This window comes from Mytilus galloprovincialis, chromosome 2, assembly GCF_965363235.1.
Source record: "Mytilus galloprovincialis chromosome 2, xbMytGall1.hap1.1, whole genome shotgun sequence".
Taxonomy (NCBI): Eukaryota; Metazoa; Mollusca; class Bivalvia; order Mytilida; family Mytilidae; genus Mytilus; species Mytilus galloprovincialis.
The window spans coordinates 76,388,738-76,412,352 of NC_134839.1; the positions used below are offsets into that span (position 1 = coordinate 76,388,738).

At 32.5% G+C, this 23,615-nt stretch overlaps 1 protein-coding gene across 1 annotated transcript; it reads left to right on the top strand.

Moving 5' to 3' along the window:
* Positions 1–5,244: 5,244 nt before the first annotated feature.
* On the top strand, positions 5,245–16,565 carry LOC143064426 (uncharacterized). The gene is made up of 2 exons (XM_076237245.1): positions 5,245–5,379; positions 15,360–16,565. The coding sequence occupies exon 2, from the start codon at positions 15,365–15,367 to the stop codon at positions 16,433–16,435; it is 1,071 nt and encodes a 356-aa protein (XP_076093360.1). The 5' UTR covers positions 5,245–5,379; positions 15,360–15,364; the 3' UTR covers positions 16,436–16,565.
* Positions 16,566–23,615: the final 7,050 nt, after the last annotated feature.

The window sequence follows — 23,615 nt, forward strand, 5'->3', positions numbered from 1 at the left end:
ACTAGTTTAAAAAGTGTGTCCGATGACCCGGCTAACCAACCAAGATGGCCGTCATGGCTAAGTAGGATGCTGAAGGTTGACTTTCCCGTATCCACCCAAAAATTCTCCCCGTTTCGTGTAGTAATAAAAGTTTTTAATATAAAAAAGAAGATGTGGTATGATTGCCAATGAGACAACTATCCACAAAAGACCAAAATGACACAGACATTATCAACTATAGGTCACCGTACGGCCTTCAACAATGAGCAAAGCCCATACCGCATAGTTAGCTATAAAGGCCCCAATAAGATAACTTAAAACAATTCAAACGAGAAAACTAACTGCCTTATTTATGTAAAAAAAAAAAAAAAAAAAAAAATTCAACGAAAAACAAATATGTAACACATACAGCCCCTTATGAACTTACAAACCTTTAAATCTGACTCAACATACGTATTTACTTCTAAATCGACATGAAAAACATTGCAAATGTAGATTGTGTAGACCATGTAGACCCTTAGCGTTACTACCATCTCACTTCGGCGTAGCTATCAAGAAGATAGCATCGCAAAGCCACCATCGCACCTCAGCGTGCTCAATAACGCACTTCATCGTCAAACCATCGTTTCTCAGCGTGACCATCGCGGTTCGGAGTACCATCGCGGTTGATTGCAACAATTTATACTGTCCCGTTTTTTTTAATCTAAAAAATGTTTTAAAGTTATTCATTCGTACGGGTGTATTATCCAAAGAAAAAAATCCCCACAAATTTGTATGACTGCTTTGCACTAAACATTTTCCTTGAGTCTCGCAATGATCTGTATAAAATGACTTAAGGATGTACTTAGGTGAGGTAAGGTAAAAATTATAAGATCGTACGGGTGTATTATCCAGAGAAAAAAATCCCCACAAATTTGAATGACTACTTTGCAGTAAACATTTTTCTTGAGGCTCGCAATGATCTGTATAAAATGACTTAAGGATGCAGGGGCGGATCCAGGATTTTGCAAAGGGGGAGGGCGAAGTTTATTAAATTCCCCGAGCGGAGCGAGGCGAAAAAATTTTGGGACCTTTTTTTGGCTAAAAAAAATAAAATAAGTGTAAAATGCACTTTTCAAACGGTTCGTGACGTGGGGCATGTATATTTTATAGTTGCTGTTAAGTGTAAGGGTTGGACATTTTTGATGTTGTATTCTCCCCATAAATTGTCTATCATAAAATGCTTTTTGATTAATTTTACAATACGAGCGACACGAGTTAAAAAAGACAAACAAGCAATTTTTATACAAATGTTTGGTTGATATGTTTTACCCAACAAAATTGAAAATTAACCATAGGCTACGAATGAGTCTGAAATGACAACGAATTTATGAATGACGGTCGACAAACATGACAAATGGAGACATAAAGGCCACACCCAGCAGGCAGGTTGCTGTCTGATCTTGATAAAAGTATTCAATATATCAGTTCATGCAAACCCCCGTCCCCCAAAAAATACGCCCGTTTTTTATTCATTATGTTCATTTAATGCTATATTATTCTGTCGGAAATTTTCGTTTCTTTTAGCCAAAAAGTGGACAAGATTATTGTTTTCAATCCAAATACGGCCAGAATTTTTGTTTAAGGCAAAAAGTAGAGTAAGATTTGTTCTCTCAAATATCTCAGACTGCCTCCCCAAACAAATGGTTCGTACCTTGCACTTTAAAACTATCCAGAGCTTTTACTGACTGGGGATAATTATTCAGCTATGTTATTTTAAGATAGGCGCGGGCGTTTGGGGTTAAACATAATTTTGTAGGTAAATAATATTAATGTGGAACTTTTTTTCATGAGAGTATAATAGAGTATAACTTTCTGTTTGGTTGAATTGTGAAATAGAAGTCAATACGTTCTTGCTCACTCCTTTGTCGCTTTGAAGGTGTCATGATTTTTCATGCTCAGAATTGCAAATGTGTTCCTGTAATTTGAATTTCAAAATGACCTGTTGACGTTTTTTCGACGAACTGGTCAACTCAACCATACCGAATCTATCTACTGTGAAGCGACTGTCATATAAGTGAGAGGTTTAGCGCTATAAAACCAGGTTCAATCCATCATTTTTTTACATTTGAAAATCCCTGTACCAAGTCAGGAATATGACAGTTGTTGTCCATTCGTTTGATGTGTTTTATCATTTGAATTTGCCATTTGATTAGGGACTTTCCGTTTTGAATTTTTCTCGGAGTTCAGTATTTTGTAATTTTACTTTTGACATAATCAGTAAATACTGGCGAAAAAAATCTTTATATGTAAAAAATTGTCTCCTAAAAGTTAAATACACGGGAAATGGCAAAGTTCACGAGGTCTAGCCTTATTAATCTTTTTACAAAAAAAAAAAAAAAAAAAAAAAAAAAAAAAAATCCAAGCAAAAGGAGGGGGCGTACGCCCTCTACGCCCCCTCTGGATCCGCCACTGGGATGTACTTAGGTGAGGTAAGGTAAAAATTATAAGCTAAAAATATTGATAGGTCATGGACCTCTTTTTCGAGATATTTGAGATTCAAAATATGAAGGGAAAAGGCTGACTCGGACTTTTACCTTATATTTGAATTGGTATTATTTGGTCTCAAAACAAAAAAAAAAAAAAGAGAATCAAGAATCTTCTTAAATTTTGGTAAATGACGTTTCATGAGCTATTTAGTCTTATATGAAAAAATAAATGGGTGTTATGGGTCAAAATATTTTTACCTTGTGTTGTATGGAAAAACACCAAGGAGTACGAACATTTTGACACAAATTCCAAAACCTCAAATCCTTAAATGTTTATTTCGAGAAAAAAAAATCACGTCATGTCTTTGGCTAAGACTTACAAATTGAATCCTGTGCAAGTCCTTAAAAATATAATAATAATTCGATTTGATAAAACATATGTATAATCTTAGTTAATAATGTATATATAATTTCGATATTAACACCTATGATCATATAATGTGATATTGTATACTGCTCGAAGATAAAACAATCATATTAAATCCGTAAAGTGTCTTTAATTTAACGCTTTAGATTAGTGTAAATAAAACTTCTTATCAGTTACTACTCCATTGACACGCGCAATCGATACGTAGTGACATTTACAGTTAGCTGCGCGTGCCACTCACGTTCCGGAATACCAGACGACAATGTTATTGCCAGGAGACAAAAGCTGTACGTTATCAACCTATCCGATACAGTAGTCTAAATAAGGAAGATACAATTATCAGTAGCAATAAGGTATAAACGAAACTTATTTAACAAAGTGTAGTTTCAAATATTCTTTGTCTCTAGTTGATACATGTATAGGCTACTTCAATTTTACTAGCGGTGTACATATAAAAGAAAGCTATGTCGTTGCTTTTGAAGCTGGTTTTAATGACACCTTTCTAACTAAAAAACCAAATACCTATGAAATAAAATTTAATAATCAGCAGATACAACTTCAGCTAAAACTTCAGACAATACAAAAGAGACGATTGTTCTTTACCTTTTGAAAATTTTCTTTTTCTTTGATTTTATTGGATAGTTTTCTCTATAGAAATCGTTCAACACCTCCGCATATTTTTGTTTTCATGCCTTTCTAGTGTTTGTCTTCAGCATAAAACAATTATATTAAGATTAGTGAAAATAAGTTATCATCCATTTTATAAAAATTTGCATATTTTAAGTATCGTACATGCAACGATGATATTGTATGGATAAAGTACATCAATACCATATTGGACAATGCTGGATTTCAAAATACCAACCTAACAAAATGGTTACCGAAAATTCTCAAACTTCGATTTATTGGCCTGTTAAAACATATTTGGAACTCGGCTATCCAGGACACTCCTAAATGCATCACATATAGGCTTTTCAAGGAAAATTTGGAATTTGAAAATATCTTAAAATTGGCACTGAACGAGATATTTCTATACACTTTGCAAATCATTCACTCCCAAGAAATAAAATGGGGTTGGTATTATATAGACAGAAATGAAAGAAAGTGGTTTTTTTTTTAGCCAGAATAGAGATATTAGAGAAGAATATAACTTTATTAATGTTTGCCCAGCTTTATTAAATAAAAGGAAAATATTTTGATACCAAACAAACTAATGAGAAGGATATCACATTGTTCTAAAAGCCACAGCCACTCAGACAGCTTTGCAATTTCAAAAGATGTATCAACATTAAAATAAGTCCTTCTTCTTTAACCATTATTTCAAAATATTAAACTCTAAAACTATTCCTTTAAACATGTTTATTTACTTTATGTGTGTGTGTGTGTGTGTGTGTGTGTGTGTATATTCTCATATTTTTATTTATTTTTAACTTTTTTTTTGTATTTAATATTTTGTATGCATGTTTTTATCTTATCTGTAACCTTTATACTTGCAAGGTTTTATGAAAATAAACTATCTATTGCATGTTGCGCGAAATATGAATTTGATATAGGAGATGCATCAGATCATATAATTCTACAATTTTAAAATTTGCTTCTAAATGATAAACATCGACTCGTCACTATGCTGGGAATTGCATTAAGTATAGTCTCCCACGTTGGTGAAACATATAGTAGTGATAAAAACCTAAATTAATTTAATACAACTATTGGCATAAAAGCCCTCAAAATCAGCGCTTTGAAAATATTTTATCTTTTTTGTTCGATCCAGATCGTAAAATGACCATAATAAATTAGATAACTAGGTGCAATACACGGAATCAAACTTTTAAAACACTCTAATTACATTTGTATCCAAGAAGTTATAATCCTGTTACCCGGGATACAACACTGCGGCGCGTGCCAACTTAAAGATAAGTTGCGGAAAACACTTACTGCACAAGACGACTGTGATCAATTGTCAAATGTCCACTTCGCTACAGAACTTATCAATAAAGGTGAAGTCATATAAAAACTCATTAAACGACAGTAAAATCTGCAGACTTTATTTTCGGAGTTATATGTTCTTTTTTTCTTTATTTTTAGTCTTAAACTTAAATACTTGATCTTGTTTTCCGTGAAATTTTTATTTCTATAAGAGGTGTAGTGGTGTATTGAATTTTTGCTTTGTATGAAACAATTTGATTTGTCCGAACCAATACGATTAGCCAATCAGCGCGGAGGAATAACGGTAGAAGTTTTAAGACAGATGGCGTAGGTCGTACTGCGGTCGGGTATTGCTATTCGTGAAGTGGTATGTATATTTGCATAATAATTAGTGTCGTTAGCGTAGAGATATAAACTGCAAAAGTTGACATATGGGATGAAAGTAGCAGATTCGAAGCAACTGAAGGAACGCACCTTTTTGTAGGAGAGTATGAGTGATATTTCCCCTAGAAATTGGATTTAATATGCAACACTGTTCCTGACAAGGAAAGAACGAAGTCAGAAAAAGAAATTGAAAACGTAAGTATTTTTTTAATATCCGTATAAATGAGCATCACATTAACTCAGTCACGTGTTATTGTTAGTAGTTTTTTTTTTTTTTTTAAATATTTTGAAAAACAAAAACAACTTAAGTAAAAAAAAATAGTAAATGAAAATATATATTTATACAAAGAAAATAAAAAAATATATATTACACATGAAACTCCATATGAATATAGATATTATATGTAATATTATAATTTACTTTTTTTACTTTTTTTTTTATAAAGATATGGGAAATAAATTTATTAAAATAAAAATGAATATTATATTCTCACTTGGGGAAAATATGCAAATTTCATTCAAAATAAAAGTATAAGTGAAGTTAAAACCGAAAAACAAATTATTATCTATATGTAGAAAACTATCCTTTTAGATTAAAAGAAAAGACGGGTTTTAAACTAAATTTTAATTTGACAAACAAAAATTAATTATCCGGAAAAAAATATTTAAGATCATTGTAATTATATTCAACAATATACTACAATTAAATAAGTAATTGAAATTTTACGACCCTAATTATTGGTCTTATGATATCAATGATTATTGGACTGAAGGCATAATTAGTAGCCTTAACCTCAGACGGAATAACCATAACCGTAGTTTATGATCGTTTACGCATGCTGACCGTCTGGCTTAAGCAGATGAATACTTTAAGACTCTAGGCGAAACATGGAACTATAGGAGGCAGATGTATGGCTATCGTTGGGTCAGTTTGATGAAATATATTTGAGATAATCTTGCATAAATTTAAATTCATAATATCTTTATATGCAAATTTTTAACCAGCCATTCATGGCAATGGACCTTCAAGTGGCATATTCAATTGACCACCGTCACACAAGACAGAATGCTTGAAGTAGTCAGCTAATACGGTATATTGTAACACTATTTGGAATATCATGATTCCTTTCCAAGTCCAACAATATTGCAACATACTCTACTTGCTTTATAATTAGATTTGTCGTAGTTATATCTTTTCGATTTTTTACTTTATAACTGGGGCCTAGCTTTATATATACTTAGCGTACGCGTTATTGTTAGGATAGCATATTAAGCAATGTGGGAATAAGCACCTTAAATTTTTATACATTTGAAAGGCAACAACTTTCAAAAATAACCCAGCAAAACAACTAAATTTGTGTTAGATAGACTCTAGGAATATACCATTTTTTCTGTGTTAAGTGTCGAGGGAATCCAGATAAGTTCACTGCTAATTTAACGTTGTCGTCTTTCATTTAATTATAAAAAGTTCGAAAAAGTTTTCCCTTTCAGACACCCCTCCTCGTAACATAAAAACCTATATCCGATTTTATGAGCGTTTAATTCATAATCTTCAAAAAAAGTTGATTAACATACTTCAAAAGCTTTTAATATAGTATTCACAAGTGGATAGAAAATCTTCCGAAACATATAAAAAATGTAAACAAATTTTATTTTGAAACGCAGAAAATTCCTTATGAGATATAAACGCCAATATTGTAAAAGAGGGACGAAAAATACCAGAGGGACAGTCAAACTCATAAATCGAAGCAAATTGTAAAGTATCTACAAATAACGGATTCGCTTAATACGGTAGATTAAATGGTTACACAATGATTGTACATTGTGGTTTCCTCTCTAAATCCTATAAGATGAACTACACAACAGTAATATATTATGGTGTCCTCTCTAAGATGGACTACACAATGGTTATACATCATGGTGTCTTCTCTAAGATGAATTACACAACCGTTATACATTTAATGTCCTCTCTAAGATGGATTACACAATAGTTATACATTATGGTGCCCTCTCTTACATGAATTACACAAAAGTTATAATAGATTATGGTGTCCTCTCTAAGACGGATTAAACATTGGTTATACATTATGGTGTCCTCTCTAAGACGGATTAAACAATGGTTATACATTATGGTGTCCTCTCTAAGATGAATTACATAATGGTTATACAACTATGGTGTCCTCTCTAAGATGACTTGCACAATGGTTATACATTATGGTGTCCTCTCTTTATAAGTTAATTACACAATAGTTATACATTATGGTGTCCTTTCTAAGTTAATTACACAATAGTTATACATTATGGTGTCCTTTCTAATTTAATTACGCAATAGTTATACATTATGGTGTCCTCTGAGTATCTAAGATGTATTACGCAATAGTTATACATTATGTTGTCCTCTCCAAGATGAATTACATTGATAAAATTGATGGTTTGTTGCTTAACGTCCAGTGGCAACTATGTCATGCATGTTCGACACGAAAGCAAGTTCACAATAAATACAATAGGTATGTCTTGTAATATTAGAGGCCATCCGGGATAATGGTCGCGGAAATTTGGACTGCCACTAAAAAATGGGGATATATTGGATAGGTGACATAGAAGAATTACACAATAGCAATACATCAAGTTGTAGTGTCCTCTGTAACAATCTTTGTTAAATGAGTATACATTTTTAATCTTTGCATGAAAATTGTTATATATACGATTCGACCATTAGGCTCTATTTTTTTTTATGAAAAGGACACCCGTTCGAACCAAGTTATTTTTTACTGTAAATATTTACATGTTTGTCTGTTACAAATACAAAGAAATACGTAGTCCCTTGTTTAAATCCTCGTTTTCTCAATCATCGTAGACCCATATTATTACGATCTTTTAATGTTAATTTATTGCAGAACGAAAAAGATTGGGATAATTAAGACTAATTCTCCATAGCTCTGTATTCCTGATTTATTGGTCATTTTATTTCCTTTCCGATATTGTCCTGTATAACTGTAGTCATTTTTATGGTCATCCAACCAAATAAACAACATCCATGACATTGGCGATTGTTTGTATTAGGAGATTTATAAAAATTCAAAGATGTTATCAAAGCAGATGCTAGGATTAACACCTATGTCCTCTGGTGCCTCGAGGACAGAAGATGATCGGTCTCGTGTCGACGACATGGTCTCGTGAGATTAGAATTAGACAAGCACCTGTAATTAATTATTGATACAATAATACCAATTGTCACGTAGAATCGGGCTTCATTTCTTTGATCATAGTCGGATTTTTATTGTAAATAAGTCAATTTTTGTTAATATTTTACATTTTAATCAGTCAAATGTCAGTTATTTTATCTTAAGGTTGTAATTCGAAACAAGTCCAAATTACTTTAAAATCTCCAAGGTCTAATAATAAAGCGTTATACAATTACAGTTCAAAGATTTAAGCACGCAAAGAATGACGAAAATATAGATTGTGCCTTTAATTAAGATGCTAATTTAATATTCCTGTTTTTATCCAAAATATCAAATTAATGCCCCAAAAAAATGCAAAGAAAATGTATATATGTTAAATCAATACCTGATAGATAACAAAGGATGACAATAATCCGGAAATTTGCGTCTTGTAATTTTTTGAAGCAGGTTCGTTATCGTAATAGGAACAAACTTGTTTTTGCATGGATAGTCATACCATGCAATAACCTATATATCATCTCTAGCACACAGTTTCTTAAAATAATAGGCAGATGATTAAGATACACATTCTTTGCGAATAAACGCCAGTTCTAAAAGTAAAGACAAACTCGTTAAAAATGTATAACGTGAAAGTCCATCGAGATTTATGTGTCTGTTATTTACCCATGAATCCACCCTACAACATTTTCATTTACTGGGTAATTTTCATCAAATGACTCATTATTCTTATGGTTAACATGTACAATTGAGAAATTCTCGATTAAGAATTAATGTAGAGAAAAAGTCTTTCTGAACTTTAGAAGCACAATGCACACTGGCCAGCTAATAAAAATGAGGAAGAAAAAAGGTCATCGCTATGACTCAATAGTTGATTCATCTCTCCTAGGACCTTTAACAATATTAAGATAGTCAATGATAATTTTACCATTACTAAGTGTTAAATTTCCAGTTTTTCTCTGGTTTATGGATATTAATTGTATTTATTATCAAAGTCCAAAATATTTTATGAATACCCCTTGAGGTTCGTTGATAGAGATCGTCCATCGATACAAACAAAGGAACCATTTGCCAATGATATTGTCTTAATTCAATCCTTTTATTCTTCCCCACTCTGTATCTTTCCCCTGAGGATATTACCATGAAGAAAAAAAAACTTTCGCTTCTGATAAAATGATAAAAGTTTTAACAAAGAAAAAACCCAAGGAATAGATGTATTGCATATGAACCGTCATTGGTAATTGGTCAATATTTTATAAATAGTCCACCCTCAAAGAAAAAATAAGTCAAACTAAATTATTTTTAGAACTTTCATGCAGACATACCCGAATCATTTGATTTGGTGTAGAATAATTGCTAATTATAGGCTCATCACCGGCGGTGTACCAATGTGGGAAAGGGGTGTTCATTAATTTGGCTGTTCTGGACATTCAGGGTTCGACGGTACTATGTAAACCGTGACTTAATCTTTCATAGAGATAACACCATTTTTAAACGTGAAATTTCTCTTATTTGGCTTCCTGTAATGGTCGATTTTCGATCTTGTACACTATGTGTACATGTTCTGTCTCTATATAATCACTATAAATATACGTAAAAGGAAGAGAGTACAAAGCTTTTGTTACATGTGAATGGATCTCAACGAATAGCAACAGTGCAGAGGGTCTTACAATATATTGTTGTAAACATTCAGACCCGATACAATTCATTCCTATTAACACTACCACTTGTGATCGATTCTAAATGTTTTATACATTTCTAGACTGTTAATTCGTATGGTATTAGTTTGCTGAGGTCTTGGATATATTCTGAACTATTTGCCACTGAACGTTTAGCACCCAGCAATCAATCAGTTATAGTTTGTTCCAAAATGCATGCGCTTAACATGCAATAATGCGAAAACCAATCGTTGCTTCATATAGAGACTATGTTGGGATCGTTTCATTTACTATCTAATTAAAGAGGGGTGGGTTGCCAATTTCCCCGTAACTTTTATTTCACCCCGTTTTCAAAATCTGAAAGTCGATGCAATATATGCTATAATTTATTTTAACATGAAAGCGTATAAACAATATGCTAAACAGTATTTTTTATCATTCATAATATTCAACAATTCGACATAACATTCTTCCCGTTGCCGCTGTGTCTTCTGCCCCAGTTCGTTTCATTATTTTCTGTGACATAAAATTACAAGTTTTAAATAATTTTGTTACATTTTAAATGAATGAACAAGGCCCATAACCGAAATGTTTTAATTTGTATCTAGTGTTATTTGATATTAATTCCTCTTAAATTTAAATATAAATTACAGTATATAATAGCAGCAAATAGACAATTTCCCAGAATTTAAATTCATCTCATGTTTTGCTCGGTTGATGCTCAGTACGGATTACATATTTTCATCGGAGAATGAAATATATATTGTCACTCTAAATGCAATGTGATATTTTGATACATTTTACCGAATAGCGTTCAATATGAGTGTAAATCGTATTAATAAAGGTTATATCTCTATAAACCAATAAATTATCTGACATATGGGAAAACATTTCTCCTGAGCAGGAATTGATTTATAATGTGTACTACCTGCTCTTTGTCATTTAAATTCATAGCAGTTGTAATCACCCTACTCAATTTTAATATCAAATGTTTAATTCTATATAATAATTATAAAACCTAATTCCTCCATCATTTTATAATTCATTTTCGGTTGAAGCGCCTGTTATAAATGTTGTTTGTTGACAAAAATGAACAGATGGGACAATTTATAAAAATCAACATCCTCATCAAATCATTCTCTCGTTTTATGACGTAATTTCACGCGCAGCAGACTTGCTACTACTTTTCTGTTCATCTTGAAAAAAGTCACATATGTCGATGTAAAAACATTCTGTTACAATTAGTTATATTAAATTTATAACTGGGTTTCAGTAGTCAAATATTCAGTCAATTTAATTTGGTAAACTTAAAATATACACGACATTCATATTCATACACATACAGCGTATCCAAAAACTCTAACAAAGTTGATCGGAACTTAATAAAAGGAGCATTCCTTGAAACAGATTTAACACACAGGCGCTCGGGTATATGATACAGATTTTTTTTTTTGATTTTTGTTGTTGATTAAAATATTCACTTTTCCATATTTATAATACATATCTATCACTTCTGTGCATGTCTCACCTAGTTTCGAGTAATTCTTAGTATGGATAGTAAAACTGAGTATTTTCTCTGGGTCATTTAAATCACTCGAAACTAGGTAAGACATGCACAGAAGTATCGATAGATATGTATATAGAAAATTGAATATTTTAATAAACAACAACAAAAAAAATCAAAAAAAATATCTGTATCATATACCCAAGCGCCTGTGATTTAACACAGAAACAGTGTCGCGTCTAGACTTACGTATAATTCAATTTAATTTAAATAAAGATCTCTGATTTCGTTATACTATGTTATACTACACATGAGCTAACGAAATCAGAGATCTATATTTTAATTTGATTGATGTTTAATTGTTATTTCTTTTAACTCGTCGTTCACATACTTTGCATAATTCCCTCCTTTTTCGAAAGTTTTTTTAAATTTGTTTTTTCTCCTATGTAATTTTCTATTGCAACTGTCATATATGGATGGAATACTAGAGCTCTGATTTCATATGTTATTTAATTAACTTTACATCCTGTGAATTGCTTGTTATCTCTTACAAATAAAACTTCATGCGAGTACGATATTTTGCTACTACGCAGCCCAAATAGATTTAACTTAAGAAATAAATATATTCTTAGACAAGAGGGGCGAAAGATACCAGAGGGACAGTCAAACTCATAGATCGAGTAATTTATATACTTAATGATTGTAACTATGATTTACTTTGGTTAAAGCCTATACTTCCTTTTTATCCCCTTTACTGAAAATTAGGCGACAGTTTGTATTTCAATAACCGATCGGTCATTTTCACAACTGCCTTATTTTTATGAGATTTTGACCTTTAGTATAGTGTTATTCAAATGCAGCCAACCATAACTAGATATGTCATTTAAAGAAATAAAATAATTCATTATCTATTGTAAACGACATCTTTAAACATATGAAAAAGGTTTTCTTAAACCGTTTGTCGCGTGCCATCAGTCAACTATTCACTTGATTAGGCATGTTTGCAATTCAAAGGAGTTTATTAATCTGCAAAATGTAAAGGATAAGACATTTGATGCAAAATATTTGTTGACATTAAGTGGACTTGTTTGACAAAATTGTCCTTCCGTTATCTATCTTTCGGGAAAACATGCCATTCAGCAGGCGTCAAAATTGCTATTTGTTATGTTTATTAGTTTGACACGCGACGTCGCGTGTAGGTCACGTGTTATAATCCATTCAAAAAATTTTAAGAATAGGTTAGCTACAAATTTAATATAATGTGTCTACTAAACTTCGGAAGGAAGTGAAGTTAACCTTTTATTGGAATCAATTACTAAATATCACAACACCTAACCACAAAGAACGACCACCCGTTCTGAAGGGATATAATATCTCTCACACGTGTTACATGGAATGGTCAATAAAATTTATTTTCTAAATTGTATCATAATGCTTAGTACGACTGAATCAAAATTGGGTTCATCGAGAAGGGAGAGATTTAATCTTATCTTTTCATTTTTGTAAAATACAATTTTCTGAATTAAAAAAAAAAACACACCTTTAATCCAGAGGCATGCAAAACAGAAGTATATATATATACTTATTTCGTGCCACATGCAGAAAAGAAACATGGTATAACTATAGGAAGATGTTTTATTTATAATTGTTTAAGTCAGTTAATATTTCATAAACCCTAGTTAAGCCCCGACCATTGAATTTGTTCTACACAAGTAGAATCTATGTAAAATATAACAAACGGGGTTAGGTAGTCATGTAAATTTATGATATGTAGGGAAACTGAACAGGACTATATTTTTATTTCCAAAAGTAATAAATATTCCTTTTTTATTTGCACTGGTACATTTTTGATGATTTGCCGTTTAATTTAAAGAAACTTATTGAATAAGCGGGGCTAAACCTTTTCCAACGATTTAATTCATAGATGTAGAATATTATTTTTAATGATAATAACTAAATATATAAACAAGAAACTGAGGTGACCAGTGCCACCATATAACCAGTATCATAGCAGCTTAGTAAATGTCACGAAAATTTTAATACTATAACTGTCATTGACTTCCTCGTCACAATAGTGAAGTGTTTGTTTGACATATTTGGTCAAAATCGATTTAATTTTATCAAAGGATTTAGCGTAAAATTAAATACAGATCTGAATCTTTACGTAAACAACGATTGCTACGTGATTTACCGTTATTTCCGATACTCCTCTTTACGCATGCTCAAACATCACATTTGGTACTGTCTGAACAGATGGCCTCTCTGAATAACAAACAGAAAGAAGTGTTGGTCCGTACTCAAGTGCTTAACAATAAACGTAGAAATGATTTGATTTAAAGCTCCGTGTCTTAATGAAGTCAAATTTCTTTTGAAAGTCTCAATAGGACCTGTTATAGATTGATAATTGATTCATGGTTGAATAAAAAGTTAACGGTATTCGGAAAGATGAATGATCTCCGGAACAAAATAAAGAAACACGGTATTGAGAGCTTGCTAATTACAAAATGGGTATTTATGATCATTCAATTAATTTTATTTTTGATGTCTTTCGGTGAATAAATTTCTCCACAAAAATCTGTCAAATAATGAACAATCGTCGTTTAATCACTGATTAAACTAAAATCCAAGAAAAAGTAACAGACTTTGTCATGCTTCAAACGATTTTGAAATCAAAACTGAACGTAAGGGAGCAGGGTTTTTGTTTCTCATTATATTTTTTTCTAAAGACAAGCATGTTTAGAATTTTTTTGTTTTCGAAAACTTGATTTATAAAATAACTCAAAAGTTATAATCATCAAATTCCGTGAAAAAGAAAAGAATTGAATTAGTACAAACATCTCTTTTCATATTGAATCAAACTACGATGTTTGACTATGAATTAAAATACTTAGTATGACCATGAATTAAAATACTTAGTATGACTATGAATCAAAATACTTAGTATGACTGTGAATCAAAATACTTAGTATGACTGTGAATCAAAATACTAAGTATGACTATGAATCAAAATACTTAGTATGACCATGAATCAAAATACTTAGTATGACCATGAATCAAAATACTTAGTATGACCGTGAATCAAAATACTTAGTATGACTATGAATCAAAATACTTAGTATGACCGTGAATCAAAATACTTAGTATGACTTTGAATCAAAATACTTAGTATGACCTTGAATCAAAATACTTAGTATGACTATGAATCTAAATACTTAGGTCAACCTAGCAAAATGACACGGGATCATTAATTTCCCGTGGATTTAGTTTGTACTTCAGAAATAATTTCATTGAAACAAAGTTTAGTTTCCCGATTCTATTATCCATACATTTGAAAGGTTTAAAATATTAAGTGACGTTTTCAAAATATTTCTTGAAAAATTTAAGATTACAACACTAACAGTATAATTTTTCTTTTGAAATACATGTACGACCAATGTATGATTTATTATACCATTTCTACCAACATCATGCAACATTCGGGAAGATGTTGAAAATATGAAGTACAGGATTAAAGGGATAATTTTTGTATCGGTTATTTCATCAGCAAACTTATTCTTTATTCAAAAAGACCTACTAGTATAAAATATTTGAGCAAATTTTTACAAAAAAATTACTCATACGGATAGCGTAGAAACAGAAACTGCATACGAATAGACTGCCATCGCCACCCCGAACACTTGACTAAAGTGTATATATTAACCACTCATATACTTAAAAAATACAACACCGTTTATGTTTTGTGTGTTACAAATGAACAGTTGCAACCATAAACAATAGAATACTGTGTCAAAGCAAATATCTTGTAAACAACGAATTTTTATTTTATTTTAGAAATCATGCCTTGTAAGTCCATATCAGATTTAGAGAAAGAGATAGAGGAACTCGAAAAGCTTGAAGTTGCAGGTTTGCTAGAGGAAGGTAACGAGGATGATTCGTCTGATTTAGATGAAGGAAGCGAAAATGACGAATATGACCTCGAAAAGCAAAAGAAAAAGAAGCATAAAAACGAAGCAAAGGAAGGAAGTCCCGAGCAGAAAACACCAAAGAAAAGGGGACCAAAAAAGAAAAAGATGACAAAAGCAAGATTGGCAAAGCTACGTCTGAGAAGAATGAAGGCAAACACACGTGAAAGAAACAGGATGCACGGACTGAATGATGCTCTTGATATTTTACGTGAGCATGTGCCATGTTACTCAAAAACTCAAAAACTATCAAAAATAGAAACTCTCCGACTTGCCAGAAATTACATAAGTGCCTTAGCTGAAATTCTAAAAACAGGACAAAAACCGGACAGTATTTCTTTTGCCAAATCGTTATCGAAAGGTTTATCACAAAATACGATGAATTTAGTTGCTGGTTGTCTACAACTTAACCCGAGGACACTATTACCAGAGTCTGCCTTTGGAAAACCATACCAATTTTACTATAACAATTCCTTCGATTATCCTAATTCTCCAAATGGCAACAACATTTCGTTTTCGAATTCATTTCCGATTTGTTCTCAGAACGGACAATATCCACAAATTCCAAACGACCTTGACGATGGTCAACCGTTGTCTCATTATCCGTTGTCACCAGTCCACAATTCAATTGTTCCGTCACAAGGCGTTTCGCAACCAATTTGTTTTGATAACATGCGAAATACTAGTCCATTGCAAGCCCAAACAGCAAACGCATCTCTTCAGTACGAGGCTGTTACATCTTCATACTACATGCGCTGTGATAATGTAATAGACAATTTCAGTTGTAATATGTCTCGTGCTGCTCTCCCAACAACACAACAATCATCTTTCAATTCTACTGCTGTCCCAGAATGCAATTCGTACGTCCTCTTGGATGATATACCAGATATCGTAATGGATACAAACAGTCACATGACAAATACATCGTCCAATATTTTCATCTAAGTATTCAGTAGTGAAATAATATTTATTACTACTTCATTTATTTCATAAGTGAAGTTGATTATCTAGATCTTTCATACATTTACTTTAACATTCCTGCAAAAGACAACCACTATGAGTCAGTCCAGCCGTCCAATTTCATGTCATTGTTTCTAAACATTGAGTTCTGCAAGAATATGCATGTTTACAGAAAAAATAATTGCATTAACTTCATTGGCATGATGGACTGCAATAGAATTTTTTTTAATATAATTTTCGAACAATTTTGATAAAAAAAAGTGTATAGAAATATCAGAAGATATTTTTCATAGAATTATAGAACAAAGAAGATTACACTGAGTGTAGTCTGGATGACACAGTCTGGTCTGGTATTTTGGTAGACTGTACGGTTGTGACCATTTTAGGAATATATTCATTATCTGGCTTTATATCATCAAATTATAGAAGTCGACTTGCCAATAACTCTACTTATTTTCGTTATTCATTTGTCATTTTTTTATTTGTAATCACGCGTGTTATATTTGATATAAAATCACTTTTATGTGCCTTCTCATTTATAATGTATGTTTTAATTATACATTTTTAACATTTACATGTACTTGTATCACGATTGTGCCTGTCAAACTTGCAGCAAACAAATTCTAGTCACAAAGTCACATTTATTTATATCTGTATATTTTGCTATAAGTATTTGATATTATATTGAATAAATTTACATGTTCTAACTATCACAGTAGTTGGTTATTAAAAAATATGCTACCGTATATGTAAGCTTATAATTTATCCCGCAATTACATCAAAGTTCTAAAAGACAATGATAAAAGCAGGTTGTAATGGGCAGTTGTTCCGAAATAAGAGCAAACACATAATACTACGAAGTATTACTTAACAAAAACAATAGTACAAAGTGATTAACAACAATCTTTATGAAAGAGTAATAACTAGTTAAAAATGATGCAGGGGGAAATAATAAAAATACAAATGATGTTCATATGATGAAATCATAATCTTTCAGTCAGTTTAATTGAAGTCTGGAGCTGGCATGTCAGTTAACTGCTAGTAGTCTGTTGTTATTTATGCATTATTGTCATTTTGTTTATTTTCTTTGGTGACATCTTCTGACATCAGACTCGGACTTCTCTTGGACTGAATTTTAATGTGCGTATTGTTATGCGTTTACTTTTCTACATTGGCTAGAGGTATAGGGGGAGGGTTGAGATCTCACAAACATGTTTAACCCCGCCGCATTTTTGCGCCTGTCCCAAGTCAGGAGCCTCTGGCCTTTGTTAGTCTTGTATTATTTTAATTTTAGTTTCTTGTGTACAATTTGGAAATTAGTATGGCGTTCATTATCACTGCACTAGTATATATTTGTTTAGGGGCCAGCTGAAGGACGCCTCCGGGTGCGGGAATTTCTCGCTACATTGAAGACCTGTTGGTGACCTTCTGCTGTTGTTTTTTTCTATGGTCGGGTTGTTGTCTCTTTGGCACATTCCCCATTTCCATTCTCAATTTTATCAAATATCAGTTCTAAAAGCTGCGACACTACAAACATTTTTCCATTTAACCTTATTTTTTCCACCTTATTTATTATGGGGAATATCGAGAGGTATCTGATTTTTAAAGTAAGCAACTGGAACTAAATAGATATGCTGATGATGAAGATATTTTCTGTCTCGCCTACGACGAAACTCACAGAAAGCTAGACTTACAATCCGGCACCGGTGGCGTAAACTCTTTGTATCAAGTTTTACATTTCAATGGTGGAATACTACCAAGATTCAGCATTAAGCAGTTACCGTCTGTCTTAAAATGTCAATTGTTCTTGACTTTATTTTCATAGTTTGACGACTGCTTTTAAACAAATGCAAGGGTTTTTTTGTCATGTGAATTTCTCATTTGTTATAAATAATAGGATAACTATATTTGGTATATGGATTCATTGCAAGTCCTATATATATATATATATAAGAATAAGGAGATGTGGTATGATAGCCAACGAGACAACTATCCACCAAAGTTCAAATAAAGTGAATGTAAGAAATTTTAGTCAACCGAACAGGCTTCAGCAATACGGGAAACCCATATAGTCGGCTTTAAAAGGACTTGGTATGAAAAATATGAAACAACTCAATTGAGAAAACAAACGGCCTAATATATAACATAACAATTTAGTACTACGAAAAGAAAATGAACCAACGATAACCACTGCACGAACTACATGATCCTTATCTGGGACTGACAACTACATAATGTGGGGTTAAACTAGTATGCTGGCACCAAATCCTGTCCCTAACTTGGGACATTGTTTTAACAGTTACTGTACAACATAATAATTCACAATAAAATAAACTCATCATAGATACCAGGATCAAATTTTATATTTACGCCAGACGCGCGTTTCGTCTACAAAAGACTCATCAGTGACACTCGAATCCAAAAAAGATTAAAAGGCCAAATAAAATACGAAGTTGAAGAATCAGTTGAAAAGGGTTTAATTTCTCCAGATCGATTCAACCAAGTAACAAAAACACAAACCGGACGTGTCAGCGTATCCATACACCCCAACAAAATGACACTTATTACAGATCAGAGTTTTCGATGATACTGGCAGCTACTAAGTTTAAATTTAATAAAGAAGATGTGGTATGATTGTCCATCAATGAGACAATTCTTCACAAGAGACTAAATTATACAGAAATTGACAACTAGGGATCACAGTACGGCCTTCAACAGTGCCCATAGTCAACTTTAAAAGGACCCGAAATGACAAATGTAGATCAATTTTAACGAGAGAAGTAACAGCCTAATCAATGTACGAAAATGAACGAAAACAAATATGTAACACAGCAACAAACGGTAACCACTGAATTAAAGGCTCCTGACTTGGGACGAAATATTGATACAGATTGTGGCGGGATTAAACATGTTAGTGGGATCTCAACCCTCACCTTACACGGGACAGTGGTGTAACATTTCAACATAAGAACGAACTATAAAAATCACCCTACAAAAGGTTTAACTCATCATATGGATACACACAGAAATGCATCTAACAAAAACACAGAGTAGACGTGAATGATTGCTCGAGTTAAATTCTGATATCAGATTTTATTGGTTTCTTTTGAATTTCCTATTGTGATGTCATGAAAAAAGGCGACCATGCCTGATGTCGCCACATATAAAGAACACAATCAACATTCATCAAATCTGTAAAAAGGAAGGATACAACTCATAAGAGAAACTGAAGCCTCCATTGATACTCGTGTATTACGTGTATAACGATATTTCGTCTATCTCAACAGTTCAATTTTAATTATTTAAAAAGCTCGGTAAGCCTCGCTCTTTATATATTAAAATTAAACTGTCTCGAGTTGAGAAATATTGTAATGCGCTTGTTGCAGTGGATACATGTTTTCAGATCTTGCATTGCTGTTTACTATTATCTTTATGTTCTTTTTAACAACACATACAATAGGATAATCAAATCATTTAACGACAGTAACTTCTATATAGAGCCAGCAGACAGTTTCAACAATGGTGACTTATTTGCATATCTTCTCAATTTCAGTTTCAGGTAATGTGTATACAAATAAAAATTGAGATACAAATGACCAAAAACACAAAATTCAAATAACTAATTGTTCAGTAAAATTAAGTTTATTCTTCGAATACATAAAGTGTGTATGTTTATAAATGATCATCATTAGTTCGTTTTAGTGAAATAGTCTAGTATGTACCCACTTGTATGTACTAGCATGTATAGGTATTAACTTAAGGCAAGAACACAGTTTACAAATTTAAAAATCTAAATTCAAAACAGAAGTGTGTAATTTGAAACAGAGATGAAGAAGAATGTTTTTAGTTTGATTATTTGATATGTGTTTGTGTTCAGTAGCTAATATTACATGCATTTTTAAGACTTGAAAAATTGATAATACATAATATAGGTGGGTTCTGCAATGGATTGACTTAAATAAATTAAAGGCATTTCCACTGCTGATATAATGGTATGTTGGATAGATACAGACATGTTGCCTTCCAGCAGACCACATATTTCCTTACAAACGAAGATAGTGACACTCTCCGTACACGAGTCTTCATAATGTCCATATTAAGAAAAATGCGAATTTATACACCCTGCACTGCCATATGTATTCCCTCCGAAAACATGGTTCTGGCCATTAAAGGACGTGTTTGGGTGTGATGCAAATATATGAGTATATATCTGAATCTTCAATGCTGCAAAGGAATTCTTGGGTCTCTAACATCAGATGAATTTAAGGCGGTAGTAGTTTACTGCTGTTAACAAAATAGTGATATCGGCCAATAAGAGAAAATAAAAATAACGAAAAATTTAAAACCTTGAGAAACGCATGAACTCCATAGTAGTAAGAGAGACTGGGTGAGTTGACTGGTGACGCTTGTCCTGCTTTCAATGCACCACCCACAATGTGAAGGTCTGCGTTAACGTCACCCTAATCACGATTAGTTACTTTGAAGCTTTGGGAACACATGAAAAAGAAGATATGCTTGAGTGTCACATGTTGATTGTAACGTTATTAGGTGTTTAATCAGATAAATTATCGAAAGAGCTGAATATGTCATGGTCCGGTTTTTTTTTCAAATGTTGTTGTAGTGTTAAGATCATATTTACCGCAAAACGATGCATTTGAAACATAAAACAGGACAAATGTGCAACAGATCCTTTTATGAAATAACCATTAAATGTCGAGTTTAGCAGGAATTTAAAATAACTCCGTGGAATTGATCTTTTATTTTTATAATTTTTCAATGATAAAACTGCTCTGCTGTTCAAAACTTTCAATAGCTCCTTTTTGGGAACATCTGATTCTATCAAATAAAATGCCTGTAACATATATAGTGGCGGTTCGATATTATGGGAGTCATGTCTTAACTGCCGAAGAACGGTTCGGCAATTTGGTTTATATATACGTTTGATAAAAAAAAATATTAACAATTCAAAAAAATGGCATAGCTTTTGTTCCCGCACGTATGGTTCCGACTCGGAAAAAGTCAGCGCTTTTGAGATGATTCATTTTAAAGTTAAACACAAAAAAACCCTCATAGAATCGCATTTACACCAACAGTCTATTGAGTCAGAAACAAACTCGGATGTGTCAGCTTTTGGAATGTCACATAATATTCATGCAACAACCGGCATGGGTATCAAGACTCGGTCAAAACTGTAAAGATTTGGAAAGGAAAACTTAAGGTGAATTAACAGACCAAGGCGTGGATCGAACCAGCGACATGCCTTATTGGAGGCACGTACGTTATAAATACGACACCGAGGTGGTATTTTGTTTGACGTATATCATTATACGCACAGAGGACGTTCTATAACACTACTAATCGGTTATTTTAGCAAGGGATTTCAACTGCAAACAAAAACGCAATTGCGTATACATAAATGTATTTCAAAACGCCGACGGAATGTCGGATCGCTATGGCTCGCTTTTGCGACAAAAATCGCAGGCTCGACAAAATTTTAAAAAGTGGGGTACAGTAGTCAACATCTTAACCACTATAAAACAAACAAATATGTAACAAAGAAACACAAAAAATGCATATAGACAAAGCACAATAGCAAAACTGAAAGATACGAATACAAAACTTTACCACGAAAGAGGGGCGCAAGATAACAGAGATATATCAAACTCATAATCGAAAGTAAACTGACAACGCCTTGGTGAAAAAAAAAAACGACAAACAGACAAACAATAGTACACATAATACATATATATATAAAAATAAAGTATAAGCAACATGAACACCACCAAAAACTGGGGGTGATCTCCGGTGCTTCGAAAGGGTAAGCAGCCCTGCTCCACATGTGGCATCCTTCTTATTGCTAATCTAATTAAAAACCCGATAATGAGTTTAATACGGTAGCTCATTTGTGAAAAGGAAACGGGATTGTAGTTACGACATAAGGAACATATCAGCTTTCATATGTGAAACGGATATTCCATAACGGTAAACCATCTCATGATGGCGTCCGTAAAAATGTACGAAGGGATGATTTCAACTGCACCATTGGGAACACTTGGTTTAAGGGCATACGATACAGTTACAGGGAAGGTAATGACGTTGCTAACGTAAAATGTTATTTTCGCGACGTCAAACTCTGACATATCGGGAAAAGATGCATTTTTCGACTGATTTTTATCATTCAAGCTGATTTAATTTGAAAACGAGTGCATGGACCCCTATTTTTTAAAACAGCAATTTGTTTCATTTTGCAAGGAGATTATGTGACCCAAATTTTATAAAACTGTAAATAGCGCAATTTTTTTAATTTTGATAAACATGCAGCAAAAAATTACGTTTTTTCCTCTATTCATGAACATTTGATAAATATAGAGTTATTTCGGAATCAAAATTGCATAATTTTTAATGATACTTATAAAATACAGAAATTACCGATTATTTAACAAAAACCATTTTGTGTTTATCTTTTAAAACAAAAAAGTTATGTCTTTCTTTCGAAAAAGAAAATACGGACACAAATCTGAATTTTGGGCAAATATACAAAATTTCGACCTCATTTTACTCAAAAAGTAGCACATGAAGGTATATTTTTTATTACATATTTGATTTAATGAGGTAAAAAATAGCCTATATGCAAATTTTCATCAACTTGTAAATACAGGTTCAAAACTGTATCGTATGCCCTTAATATAATCCCTGTGAGCAGTAACCCTCTATCAAGGAAATCATGATAGGAAATACAAGCACGGAAATATCGTATCAATTGGGAGATATAAACTCCGTATGCAGGCGCTGCTGGAATATTGCTACATAGAATTAAAAGTTCACTATTGGGAAGCTGAAATCATCTCTTTTGTCGTAAAGTTTCATTTTCAGCTGACCCTCAAAGTCAGTTTCTAGATGTAAGACAAGATATTAGGCAGGTGTAACTGTATCTGTTGTATCCTTTATCTCTAGTTCGATGGGATAGATACGTTCGACATAGTAACCAAGTTTTGAATTATTTAGAGAGAGAACATCATCTATATAGCGGAAAGTAAAGTTAAAGGATACTGCTAACTTCCTTTCTTTCTTTAACACCACAATGACGGGATGTGTAAGTACAGTGCCACGTCATATGTAACAAAGAAACACCAAAAGGCATTTATATATAAAGCACATTAGCAAA

What these genes read in the sequence shown, in the direction of transcription:
- LOC143064426 (XM_076237245.1), top strand. Translation starts at nt 15,365, where the DNA reads ATGCCTTGTAAGTCCATATCAGATTTAGAGAAAGAGATAGAGGAACTC.